At 40.0% G+C, this 14,535-nt stretch overlaps 1 protein-coding gene across 2 annotated transcripts in view; it reads left to right on the plus strand.

Annotated features, from left to right (window-relative positions):
- The window catches only part of LOC308630448 (MOB-like protein phocein), a 35,117-nt gene that overhangs the window by 2,872 nt on the left and 17,710 nt on the right, over positions 1 to 14,535 (plus strand). Inside the window, exon 1 of one of the 2 annotated variants that reach the window (XM_081260500.1) lies at positions 9,164 to 9,317. The exons of the other annotated variant lie outside the window; for it this stretch is intronic. Within the exon in view, the coding sequence (XP_081116626.1) occupies positions 9,258 to 9,317 (60 nt within the window). The 5' untranslated portion in view covers positions 9,164 to 9,257. Of the gene's footprint in view, positions 1 to 9,163; positions 9,318 to 14,535 lie in introns of those variants that run through there. 2 annotated transcript variants of the gene reach the window in all.

The raw sequence follows: 14,535 nt of genomic DNA on the forward strand, positions 1-14,535 counted from the left end.
ATTACTTACATATTTAGTATACCGTATGTTGAATTTTTAAAAATATTTTTCAGTGTTGATGGACCTTTATTTATATGCTGTGCTGAGAATTGAACCCAGTGCCTCACACATGAGACAAGCACTCTACCACTGAGCCACAATCCCAGCCCCCATAAGTTGAATTTAACAGAAAGAAAATAAAACATTTTCACTGAAGGAGATAAATATCGAGAAATTTAAGATTCCAACCTCCCACCTCTTGAGTCCCTTTCTTCCTCCAGGGAGAAGTCTTCTTTTCTGCTGTCCTCAATAAAGCTTCTACTTTCCACTCTTAAAAAAGATTCCAACCTGTTCTAGAGTTAACTCTTAAGCAACGATCTCAGCTAATGGCTTTTTCTTTTTTTTGTACCAGGGATTGAAGTGAGCCATATCCCCAGCCCTTTTTTTGTGTTTTATTTATAGAGACAGTTGCTGATGCTGGCTTTGAACCCCAAATCCTCCTACCTCAGCCTCTCAAACCTTTGGGATTATAGGCATCTGCCACTGTGCCCAGCAGTATTTATTAGTTTTAGTTCTTTACTAAAGTAGTATGTGCCATTAATATGTATATACATTTCTGTTTGTGTTGATGTCTGATATACTAAAGTTAATTTTTCTTTGTTTTGGCCTCTGTCTTGCTGTCCTCATGTCTCAGCCTCCCAAGTTACTTGAGATTACAGGTATCTGCTAAATTTAATTTTTGTCAAATTTAGAAATACGCCTTTTGTTGGGCATGATGGCTCATGCTATAATCCCTCCATAACTATGGAGGCTAAGGTAGGAGGATGGAAAATTCAAATCCAGCCTCGGCAATTTTGTGAGACCCTATTAAAAAAATATAAAGGGCTGGGAATGTTGCTCAGTGGTTAAGCACCTCTGGGTTCAGCAGTCCCGGTACCAAAAAAAAAAAAATGCATGTTAGTATTCAAGTTGATCATAAATTTCATACTCTGCCTCAGGCTAGATAGTTTTGATTTTTTTTTTTAGAGAATTTTATTTTTTTTAAAGAGAGGAGAGAATTTTATTTTTAATATTTATTTTTTGGTTCTCTGCGGACACAACATCTTTGTTGGTATGTGGTGCTGAGGATCGAACCCGGGCCACACGCACTCCAGGCGAGTGTGCTACCAGTTGAGTGTGCTACCAGTTGAGCCACATCCCCAGCCCAGGCTAGATAGTTTTGAAGCCCAGGTTTACCTTCCCAATTATTTCCCTTTGGGGCAAAGGTTGAAAAGCAACATAGTGGGGCTGGGGATGTGGCTCAAGCGGTATCGCGCTTGCCTGGCATGCGTGCGGCCGGGGTTCAATCCTCAGCACCACATACAAACAAAGATGTTGTGTCTGCCAAAAACTGAAAAATAAATATCAAAAGTTCTCTCTCCTCTCAAAAAAAAAAAAAAAAAAAAAAGCAACATAGTGGTCTGTAACATGCAGTTCCTAAATTTGAAAGACAAAGTTGTTTTCCCTATTTTAATCAGTATTTATTTAGTCATTCTGTTAGGCAAGCATCACAATAGAATTACTTAAATGTTAAAAAATTTATCTCCTGATTTAGTAGGTTTGGATGGGGCTTTCACATTTTATGTGTAACCAGGTAATTCCAAAGATGAATCCAAGTTTTGAACACTTTGATCTCAAAACTTACTTGTGTGGGTAAGTTGGAGAAATGGGAAAGCCATGGCCTTGAGCAAGTGTCCTAGGTTATTTGTGACAGGCTGTGCTGTTGCTGTTTTATTTTAAAACTGGCAAAGCACAGCTTTAGGGAAGGTGAAGGTAAGAGTAGTGCTCTGAAGAATGAGCCAAGGGGGAGAGCGGCTCAAGGCCTTTTTGTGATACATTTTTTTTTTCTTACAGTTTATCATTTTGACTTTTTCTGCTTACTATGTGCAGGAAGTCATTTTGGTATAATTAATAGCCATTTTGGCTCCTGGGTATTATTTCAAATTCTGAAGCATCTACTACCTGAAAGTTCTTCCCATGGTTTCAAGTTTTTCTTTTTTTTTTTTAATGTTGATGGAATTTTATTTTATTCATTTAGTTATATGTAGTGCTTAGAATCGAACCCAGTGTCTCACACATATAAAGCAAGCACTCTACCACTGAGCCACAACTCCAGCCCCTCAAGTTTTTCGTTTTTACTTTTAGCCTTAAAGGGGAGTGAACTCAGGAGCATTCTACCACTGAGCTATGTTCCCAGCACTTTTAGTTTTATTATTTTTATTTTGAACTGGTCTCACTAAATTGCATAGGTTGGCCTCAAACTTGCAATCTAGGCCCAGATTGAATTTAGTTTTGTTTTGTCATGCTGGGGATTGAATCCAGGGCTTTGTGCATGCTAGGCAAGCACTCTACCAACTGAGTTATATCCCCAGCCCTTGTTTTTTAATATTTTGATCTTGGCTGTATCTGGAGATTTTCCTATTAAAAAATAACAGGCAATGTATCAAACCACTTTACTCTTTTACAGATTAAGCCTAGTTCTTTAACCATGTAAAATTTAAGTCATGCAGAATTTCATCTCATTTAGCCTTAAGACATTGACTTGGAAAAACACCAATGGGCATTGTCTGGCTTGTGTGTCACTTCAAAAAGACCAGTTAATAGTATTTTTAAGTCACTTTTTAATCATGTAGGAGGCATTGTGGGCAGTGGGGATTCAAGAAATGTAGGAGAGGCACACAATAAACAAGATAATAGCATGCTTTTCATGTGAAGAAATTGGAAAAGCTGCTTAGGGAATAACATAAGTAAGTACCCTGTTAAGAGGATAATACTGTGACTTGTCTCTTCTGATCATTCTACTTCCCAGAAAGTTAAACTATTACATTATCTGTTGCAACCTTAGTGGCTTTACACAACAGTAAACATTTCACACTATATATGTAGATCAGAAATTGGGAGCTGGTCGAAGTCTGGGGGTCTAATGAGGCTGCCATTATTTGAAAGCTTCACTTGGGCTAGACAGTTTCAAAATGCACTGACGCCAGCAAGTTGATGCTTTTGGCAGAAGCCCTCAATTTCTCACTACACAGACCTCTGATATGTCTGCTTGACTGACTTCACACTTGAAAGCCATGATCATAGGGCAAGAGACTAAGGCAGAAGCCCACTGTCTCGTAACATCAAAAGTCACATTTCGGGGCTGGGGATGTGGCTCAAGTGGTAGCGCGCTTGCCTGGCATGCGTGCGGCCCGAGTTCGATCCTCAGCCCCACATATAAACAAAGATGTTGTGTCCACCGAAAACTGAAAAATAAATATTAAAAAAAATTCTCTCTCTTTAAAAAAATAAATAAATAAATTTAAAAAACAAAACAAAAAGTCACATTTCAACAACATCCTATTGGCTTTTCAAATCAGCCCTATTCAATGTGAAAGAATCACAGACGTGTGTAAATACCAGAAGATGACAGTCATTAGAGGCCAACAACTGCAGCCACCAATTTGATTAAATATTTTGGAATATTGCTAAGAGAGAAGTCACAAGAGTTTAGTATCATTTGCAGTCAGTTACCTAAGTTTAAATCCAAAAAAATTAACTTTGATAAATGTTCAGCAAATTTACTGAAGATGCATAAAATCATAAATGACACTGTTTTTTCCAACTGTGAATGTACATTACTATGGTTTTCTGCTGCTTCAACTTTACTCAGCCTGCAATGAAATTTCCTATATCTCATGAAAGTGCTACCCATACTTTAAAGCATATTTCAGCTACTTCTTACATTGTTCACTGGCTAAACTGTGCTTGGCTTGACTTCCTTTAAGCCAGGATTGATGCTACAGTCCCATACTTGGCAATGCCCAGTAACGGAAAAAAGGAACCATTTCTTTTGGCATCTCCTTTTGAAAACAAGAAACCTTTTTCCCAAAGTGCTCCATCAGACATCCTTAACATTTCTTTAGGATAAAATGGAGTTAAATGCCTACCCCATACTAATCATTGGCTTAAGCTAATAGGGATTTATCCCTCACTTGGAGATGAGATTTACCTTTCCTTGGTCACAGGAACAAATAGACAAGGAGCAGGATCCAAGTCTGTTTGCAAAGAGACTGCAAAAACGGAAGGGGTAATGAATAGGCAACCAACAGGAGCTGCTATACACTGGAGGCATTCTGTTTTGTAGTATAGTAATCTACATATTGCCCTTAAAGTCTTGGAGGAAAATCATAGCATCTAAAACATTCATGTTTCTCACCATCTTACCCTGTACTTTGCATATGTTACTTGTTCACTCTTTTTTTTTTTTATATTTATTTTTTAGTTTTTGGCGGACACAACATCTTTATTTGTATGTGGTGCTGAGGATCGAACCCGGGCCGCACGCATGCCAGGCGAGCACGCTACCGCTTGAGCCACATCCCCAGCCCCACTTGTTCGCTCTTAATAGTCCTGTGCCCCAATGTTTTAGTCAACAACTGCATATAAAACAGTGGTCTTGTAAGATTATATTGCCTAGTGACCTCAGCCATTTTTGTTTATGCAAGTACACTATGATGTTCGGTCAATGACAAAATTGCCTAATGATGCATTTCTCAGAATGTATTTCTGTTAAATAAAGCAGAATTGTACTTCGATTTAAAAATTACCCAAAGTCACCAGGTGTGGGGGGCACATCCCTATAATCACAGCTGCTTCAGAGGCTGAGACAGAAGAACTGCAAGTTCAAGGCCAGCCTATGCTATTTAATGAGACCCTATCCTAAAATTTTAAAAAATCATCAAGGCAGAAAGAACACTCCTGGATTTAACCTTCAGTATCCCTCTCTCTCATATATACACACACATACACACACACACACACACACACACACACACACACTCTGAAACACACTTCCCAAAATGAATTTCATACTAGAGAAGATATTTTGAAAATTATGATACTTTAGATTTATAAAAATCTTTTCTTCAGGAGACTTCTAAAACTGTTTAATATTAATTTTGCTTTTGTAGTCTGTTCAGTAGAGGAAAAGGACTATGTAGAACCTTCATTACAATTTAAGAAACTTTTTTTTTTTTTTTGGTACTGGGGATTGAACTCAGGGGCATTCAACCACTGAGCCACATCCCCAGGCCTAACAGGGTCTCAGTGGGTTGCTTAGCACTTCGCTTTTGCTGAGGCTGACTTTGAATTCAAAATCCTCCTCTCTCAGGCCTGTGTGTCACTGTATCTGGCTACAAATTAAGAAGCTTTTAATTGATAACCTTGTTTGAAGTCTTAAACTTTTACTTTTTTTGGTGGTACTGGGGATTGAACTCAGGACCTTGAATATGTTAAGCAAGTGCTCTACCACTGAGCTATATCCCCCAAGTCTTTGTTTGAAGTCTTAATCAAGTGAATAGTCAATAGTCAAGTGAATCTAGATTGATTCTCAGCCCAGGGTCATTTTCTTTGGTTTATATTGCCTTTAACTGAAATATTCAAATAGGCTCTTTGACCTGAAATATTCTAGTAACTCTTCATTACATCTGTTATTACTGATTAAGTTCTTTACTTCTTTTTTTTCCTGGTGGTGGTTGGGATCAAATCCAGGGCCTTCCACATGCTTAAGTAAGCACTGAAACACACATGAGTAAGCTCATTTTAAATTTTCTTTTCCCCTCACCCCCAACATTTTTCTTGTTTGAAGATCATAATCTGCAGGCTGACAGAGGAATGAAAATGTGAAGGTTGTGAAGTAGAAACATTTCAGCCCTAAAGAACAAGGTTCTTCTGTGAACAAGGTCAGGGTTGACATCACCATGCAAATTTATTGGTCTTTCCAAAGAGAATGATGAATATTTTTTTCCTGAGTTTAACATATATTCATCCATTTTTTTTTTTTTTACTTTTAAACAAAATGGGCTGAAACTATTTAGCAAATCTGGAATTAATAGAACATTAAAATGACCCCCCCTTTGACTATAGGTAACTACCATTTACACTCCGAGAAATTACCACACAATCTGTGGAATTTAAACGTAGTCCTTAGAGTGAGGTAGAGTCATCTATAGACCAAGAGACATACCAAGAACTCTGCCTTTTCACAGATCCTTCCTCCATCTCTGGTAGGGAGGTAGTTTTTGAGTGTCATTTGTCCTAGGATGTTCTACATTTAGTGTTAAGAATTGCTGATCTGCAGGTCTCCTTTGTTAAACTCTAAATAACATATGGTGAAAGTCTTGGGCTTTTCATGCTTGTACTTCAGTGCCTACCACATAGCGGGCCTTTTATGTTTTTTGCAGTACTGAGAATTGACACAGGTCCTCTGCATGCTGGGCAAGTGCTGTAGCCCTGAGCTACATCCCCAGCCCTTAATAAATATATGTTGTATGAGTAATTTTTTTCTTTGGTGGGGGGTTACTTGAGGTTTAACCTAACTGAAACACATCTCCAACTCTTTTTTTTTTTTTAATTTTTTTTAGTTGTTGATGGACATTTATTTATTTATTTATATGTAGTGCTGAGACTCAAACCCAGAGCCTCATACATGGTAGGCAAGTGCTCAGCCACTGAGCCAAAACCAAGCCCCCTAGCTCTTTATTTATTTATTTATTTATTTAACATTATGTTTTAATTGTAGTTGGACACAATATCTTTATTTTTTTATTTTTATGTGGTGCTGAGGATCAACTCAGTGCCCTGCACATGCTAGGCAAGCACTGTACTGCTGAGCCACAACCCCAGCCCCTCTCTTTATTTTTCATTTTGAGACAGGATCTTGTTGAGCTGCTCAGGGCCTCACTAAATTGCTGAGTGTGAGGATGACCTTAGGCCTGACTTAAGCAACTCCATTTAAAAAACCCCAGTTTGAAACCTCCAGTCTCATTAGGCACACCTAACAGAGCCCTCCAGTATGGCCTCAGACAAGTTACTTCCTCTCACCCTGATAAACAGAGTGAAGCCCCTGGCAGGCTGTCCTCTTCTGATAAGAGGAAAGGTAAGAAGGTCAGGGTGGAGACTAAAGGATTGAAAGGGAGAGGGGGGTCAAAACCTCCCAAATTTGTTAAATAAAGAGCTAATGAATAGAAATTCAACCAGCCAAAACAAGGATGCACTCCGCATGATGAGGACCTGGACTGACTGACATCCCGTCACTGATCCGCACTGATCCTCTGCATGATCCTCACTGCTCTCAAACTCTACCGCCTCTTCTGGACCCTTGTGACAGCTGCAACTTTTCCATAGGACCTGACCCTCTCTTCAACCGGTTATCCACTCCACACCAGGAGAAGTCTGCCTTGTTTCCAGATCTGATCACCACAGTTTGAGTGAGTGTGCATCTGCTGGACATAAAGTCTAAGGTTAAGACCTTTGAATTTAGCACACAGAGGGAATGTCTGTCCTAGCCTGTCATGATTAAGTGTGTTTGTAGTGCTTATAATTAATCTAGAATTGTTTGCTGTGAATTGATTATGTCTATTGCAGTGCCTAACATTAAGGATTGTTGTTTTCTTGATTAAGAACCTATAGAGTGAAACTGTATTAATTTGAGTGAATAAAGCATTGAAAGGGGCAGAAGCACATGGAGATTCTTTATTTCTCCCTCTTGACTGCATCCGTCACAATTTTGCCCTCTTGTGACACTGAAGTTGGCCGTTAACTTGTGATCCTCCTGCTTCAGCTTCTGGAGTCGCAGGGATTACAGGCATGTGCCACCAAGCCTGGCAAATCTTTTAACAGATAGGAGCTAGTGCTAGGCAGAAAAAAAAATAAGTCATTACTCTTATTTAAGAGTTACCAGTCTGCCCGGTTTGATGGCACACACACTGTAATTCCAGCTATTCAGGAGGCTGAGGAAGGCGATCTCAACTTTGAGGTTAGCCTAGGCAATTTTTTTTCTTTTTTTTTGGTGGTGCTGGGGATTGAACCCAGGGCCTTGGTGCCTGTGAGGCAAGCACTCTGCCAATTGAGCTTTACCCCCAGCCCTAGCCTAGGCAATTTAACTAGACCCTGTCTCAAAACAAAAATGGTGAGGCTGGGGATGTGGCTCAAGCGGTAGTCCACTCGCCTGGCAGGCCTGCTGCCCGGGTTCGATCCTCAGCACCACATACAAACAAAGATGTTGTGCCCTCCGGGAAAAAAAAAAATTTAAAATTCTCTCTCTCTCTCTTAAAAAAACAAAAACCAAAAAAACGGTGAATGGGGGCTTGGGATGTAACTCAGTGCTTGCAGGAGGCCCCAGGTTTAACCCCAAATACAGAGAAAAGAAAAAAAGTTTTTTTTTCTTTGAACCCAGGAAGCGCTTTACCACTTAGCTACATCCCCCGTCCTTTTTTTAAAAAAACTTTTTGAGACAGGGGTCTCTCTAAATTATTTAGGACCTTAATAAATGCTGAGGCTAGCCTCAAACTTCTGATCCTCTTGCCTCAGCCTCCCCAGTTGCTGGGATGATGGTCCTGTGCCACCGGGCACCGGCCCGGATCTTAAGTTTTCTAAACAGGATTTTTCTTTCTTTTCTTTTTTTTCTGTTTTTAACTTAACTTTAAAACTTGGAATCCTGGAAAAAGCAAAAATCCCACTATCAAGGACTACTCATTTCCTTCTGCTTCCGACTTCCAAAAACGCTAATTCTAAGTACACCTAACGCAGAATACCAGACATCCACTCTACATTTTATAATGGCCATCTGCTCTTCTATCTACGCAAACTTGTCATTGAAAAAGTCCTTGGCTTTGTAGACAGCAGGTGGCAAAATATTTAATAGTCAAATTTCCAGTCTAATTTCAGATTGGGTCGATTTCATGCAGATTCCTTATTATTTTTCCCAGACTGGTCCGTTTTCTAACCTGCCTCCCTTAGGTGGATTTTGGGGAGAATTAAGTTTCTTTAAATTTTTGCTTGCACGTGGGTTTACCAAAACGGTCGCCATTGCGTAAACTCTGCCCTTGTAATGTAATTAACAAGAGCCCAAGGGGAGGCACTTAAATGTGACGCAAGCCGTGCACACTGCCACAGGGGTCATCCTCGGTCACCACTCTCGAAGCCCGCCCGCGGACCTCCCCAAACCGTCCGTAAACCCCAGCCTTCCCGCCACTATTTCTCCCAGTCGACACCGGAACCTCCCTCCCCCTGCCTAGCCCGCCCTACTTCAGACTCCTCCCTGTCTTCCCGTCCTGCCCCGCGCGGACTACGGCTGTTCCGCAGAGTGCCGCCCCTTCCCAGATTCCAGACCCAGAGTGCCTCAGCGCCCCGCCCCCCGCCCAGGCAGTCGTCCCCTACATCCGGGTACCGACTCGAGCCGCCCAGACTCTGGCACTATGGTCATGGCGGAGGGGACGGCAGTTCTGAGGAGGAACAGGCCGGGCACAAAGGCGCAGGTATCATCTCCACACCTTTCTTGCCAGGGAACTCTCGGTACCCAGTGGTGCCGCGCTTGCAAGCTGGCGGCCGCCGGGGGAAGGTTGGGCCCCGGCCGCGGGCGGGGGCACTGGTGCCCGGCCTTCTCTTCCGGAGCCGCAGCCCCTCAGTCTGGCTGAGACGGCAGTGGCCGCCCTCAAGGCCTGCAGAGCTCAAAACTGAGTGGGGGCGTGAGGCGCGCGTGGCGGTGGGGAACGGGGGTGCCTGCCCCGGCCCCAGGCTATAAGCCTGTCCGGCGACTGCAGGTAATGGTCTTGGGGATGAGTTCCAGCTGACTGGCGCCGAAGGGGCGCGGCCAGCCAGGTGGAGACCTTGGGGTTTTCCTAGGGTCAGGGCCGGTGGTGTGGTAGGGGGTGCTAACACAGCCTACCTCCTCCCCGCTTCCATTGCCTACTTGCCTTGTGACGTACCTGTCGCTCTGCTCCCATCCAGCTTGTCTAGCCGGATGCGGGTGGCAATAATTTATCCTCCTCCGGTTGTTTGCCTTTGACCATCACTCCCTCTGCTTCCCTGCAGCTGTTTTCTGGTCCAGCAAGTTTTCAACACCAAGTTGCGACTTGTTAGATATCATTCTTTATAAATTTCCTTGTTAATTTCAATGAAGCATAGTCAGGGAATGAACTGATTATAATCTCATCAACTTTTAGTAGAGCACTATTTGGGGTAAGCTGGTGCTTATTTTGGTATTGCTTCTTAGGATTTGCAAAAGATGGGATGCTTCCCTTAAAAATTGAATTGGCATTCAGACTTGATTACTCTCCCAGCCAAAATGACTTGCCATAAAATAGATGCTCTAAAATCAGAAGAGCATGTTTAAAATGTAATTTTAAGGAAAAGTGATGAGTCAGAAAAGAAAACAGTCATGGAGCTATTATCATGTTTGTGAAAATAGATTTTAATTTCTTGTACAAAATTGTGGAAAAGAGACTTTTCAGAGGGAGTTTATATATCTGCACCTCTTTCCAGATCCATTAAAGGTAAGGAAGCTGAAGCCTAGGGAAACAATCTACTGAATTTGCTTAAAGTTACCCGGTTAATTCACTAGTGACTTTAACAAGTTGTTTCTGCTACTGTATTTTAGAATTGTTTTGAAAAGTTTTAGTATATAGTCACTTTGTCAGTTACTTCTACTGGCAGTTTTGCCTTCATACTACTGGAAATTTTGTGTGCTTGCTTTTACCATTTCTAAACTTTTTTTTCCTTATACAGGGTCTTTTCTCAGATAACTATTTCTTATTCTGTGGCAACATTGTTTCTGATTTTCTGATTTTTAAGTGATCAAGTTTCCTTTTTTTTTTTTTTTTTGATAGTGGGATAGGAACTGTGGACCTAGTATGGTAAGCAAGAGCTCTGTCACAGAGAGCCCTGGCCAAAAGTCCTTAATTTTGAAAATTAATTTTAAACAAATACTGTAAAATATCTGTTTGCTATGTTGTCATAAGAAAGCTCCTTTGCATTTTTCCACATTATCACAAATCAAGGCTAAGTAAAATGTAGGAAGATTAAAAGAAAAAAGACTTTAGCAGTATTCTTGTTTGTCACATGAATTTCCTTCAGTGAATATCAAAAATGATGTATTTAAAACTATAGTATAAAAAGTAGGTGATCTATCTTTCTACTTTTTTTTTTTATTGGTTAGACTGGAATGTAGGCACATAGTTGTTTTTCAATAAATATTAACAATTAGATAAGAAAAATTTCCCCCTTACCAGAGATTGAGCCCAGGTTGCATAATTGCTGAGCCATATCCTCACCCTTTTTATTTTTTATTTTGAGACAGGGTCTCATTAAGTTGCTGAGTCTGGATTTGAGCTTTTGATCCTCCTGCCTCAGCCTCCTGAGCCCCTGGGATTAAAGGCGTGTACCCAGCAGAGCTAGATTTTTGGTGTCTCATAACATGTCTAAAATATCACAATTATGATAACTGGGGTTTGGCTCAGTGGTAGAGTGCTCACCTCGCATGTGAGAGACCCTGGGTTTGATCCTCAGCACCACATAAAAATAAATAAACAAAATAAAGATATTGTGTCCATGTATAACTAAAAAAATGTTTTTAAAAAATGATGCAAAACTTTTTATTCCCAGTGAAATCATTAACATCCTTTCTATATAGTACTACTATGTATACTCATTAATATTTTTAAAACAAAATAATCTACAGTTTTTATTACCATATTGTTTTTTGTCCCATTTATTTATTTATTTATTTAGTAGTGCTAGGGATTGAACCCAGGTCCTTACACATACTGGGAAAGTGCTCTTATCATTGAGCTACATCCCAGCCACAATCATTATAATTTTTTAAATGAAAGAATAAGAAACATTTTAAAATGTGACTCATGTAGGAAGAATTTAAAAACTGCTCTTTTTTTTTTTTTAAGAGAGAGAGAGAGGAGAGAGAGACAATTTTAATATTTATTTTTCAGTTATCGGCGGACACAACATCTTTGTATGTGGTGCTGAGGATCGAACCCGGGCCGCACGCACGCCAGGCGATCTTGCTACCGCTTGAGCCACATCCCCAGCCCAAAAAACTGCTCTTTAATATTTAGATAATGTCTAAGAAAAGCCATCTGGGAACAAGTTCGAAAAGATTATTTTATTTATTGACATTTTTCCTTAATAAATTTAGTTCAATATTTTCTTTCAGATAGTACAACTTTGAAAACTTAAACATTGGTGAAATGTTTAAGGTAATCAAAAAGATATAACCATCACCTAACCTCAGAATATGATGTTGCTAATGTTTTTCTGTCTTCTACTTCCCCCAACCATCCAGAAATGGTGATTTCTTTATACTTTTAATATATGTGCATTATATCTGTAAATATATCTTGCATTTTCTTAAACTTTTATTCATGTGATATCGTACACTGTATATTCTTCCAGTTGTGGGTTTTTTTGTTTTGTTTTTTGATACCAGGAATTGAACTCAGGGCACTTGACCACTGAGCCACATTTCCAGCCCTATTTTGTATTTTATTTAGAGACAGGGTCTTGCTGAGTTGCTTAGCACCTCTCCCATGCTGAGATTGTCTTTGAACTGGCTTGTCTCAGCCTCCAGAGCCACTGGGGTTACTGGTGTGTGCCACCCATTGCACCTGGCCTTTTTTTTTTACTCAGTGTTTTGAAGACTTGCCTATGATGGTTGATTCAAATTTATTGAACATTGATTCAAATTTATGGAATATTACTACCTTTTCCCCCTTCTCAGTTTTACCCGAGACATATTGAAGACCAACTGTGTGTCAGGCATTGCTTGCTTACTAAGAATATATAGGTACACTTTGCTAGAAAATCAGTCAAATCTATTAATCACTTATCAGGGTTCACAGACATTCCCCTCTCTATAGATGATTCAGAAATAGTACCAGGTGTTTCACAAAAACATCCCCCTTAGAAGAAGTCATCTGTGGAGCCGGAGTTGTGGCTCAGTGGTAGAGCACTTGCCTCGAATGTGTGGAGGCACTGAATTCGATCCCTGGCACCACATAAAAACAAATAAAATAAAGGTACTTTGTCCATCTACAACTAAAAAAAAGAAGTCATTTGTCCAAATGCTATATAATCCTAGTTACTTGGAGACTGAGGAAGGACAATTCTAAATTCAAGGCCACCTCAACAATTTAATCTTTTCTCAAAATGAAAAAAGGGCTAGGGATATAGTTCAGTGGTCAAAAGCCCCTGGATTTAATCTCCAGTATCCTAAACCAGCAAACAAAATAGTCATCTTTTGGATACACACAGCCTTGGGGATCCAACTGGGATCTAACCCAGGACCTGGAACATGCCTAGTGCTCTACCCTTGACCTGTACAGCCAAATGGAGAGCTACTTGTTTTGTTTTGTTGTTGTTCTTTTTTTCTTTTTCTTTTTTTTTTTTTTAAACCAGGTATTGAACCCAGGGATGCTTAACCTTTGAGTTACATCCCCAGACCTGCTTATTTTTTTATTTTGAGACACACTTTTCCTAAATTGCTTAGGGCCTTGCTAAGTTGCTGAGGCTGGCTTTGAACTTGTGATCCCCCGCCTCAGCCTCTTGAGTTTCTGGGATTATAGATGTGTACCACTATGCCTGGCTGGATGACTACTTTTTGATGGAGTTTTGTTTTTATTTAGCAATTTGAAATTATCTGGAATTAGAATAATGATTTATAATGTCTTTCTAAAATAACACTTATGGAGCCATAAATTAGCTACTTTAGGTAAGAAACTGATTTAGTTTTTTGATGCCTGGAGACTTTTTTTTTTTTTGGTGGTGGTGGTGGTGGTGGTGCTGGGGATTGAACCCAGGGCCTTGTGCATGTGAGGCAGACACTCTACCAACTGAGCTATATTCCTACCCCTAGAGACTTTTTTTTAGTGCAACTTTTTTTTTTAGAGATGTTTAGCTATCTTCAACAAAAAAATGATAGACTCACCTCCCCAATTAAGTTATACATGAAAGGTTAATGGGAACCAGCTTTGAGAGATTTGTGGTTGAAAAAAATGTGATTTGTAGTTTGTTGTCTGTTTATTTATTTATTTATTTTTGAGATTTAAAAAAATATATTTATTTTTTTAGTTTTAGGTGGGCACAATATCTTTATTTTGTTTTTTTATGTGGTGCTGAGAATCGAACTCAGTGCCTGACACATGCTAGGTGAGCGCACTACCACTTGAGCCATATCCCCAGCCCTGACTTGTATTTAATTTTAAAAAATCTTGATGTTCACCTAAAAACATTGACTAAATTTTTTTTTGAAAAGAGGAGATATTTCCTTGTTCTTTCTTTTTTTAAAAATATGTCTGTAGTTTTTGGTGGACCTTTATTTTATTTATTCATTTATATTTGGTGCTGAGAATTGAACCCAGTGCCGCACACATGCTAGGCAAGTGCTCTTCCATTGAATCATAACCCCAGCCCCTTTTTTGGGGGGGTGGAATACTGGGGATTGAACTCGGGCACTCAACCACTAAGCTACATCCACAGCCCTATTTTGTATTTTAGTTAGAGACAGGGGGTCTCAGTGAATTGCTTAGTGCCTCACCATTGCTGAGGCTGGTTACAATCCTTTTGCCTCAACCTCTCCAGCTGCTGGGATTACAGACATGCTCTACGGCGCCTGGCACTCCAGCCCCTCTTAATTAATTTCTGATAATCACATTATAAAGGCTTTTCTTCCTCTCTAGTGTGAGC

This window comes from Spermophilus citellus (genome assembly GCF_964194105.1).
Source record: "Spermophilus citellus genome assembly, chromosome: 11".
NCBI lineage: Eukaryota > Metazoa > Chordata > Mammalia > Rodentia > Sciuridae > Spermophilus > Spermophilus citellus.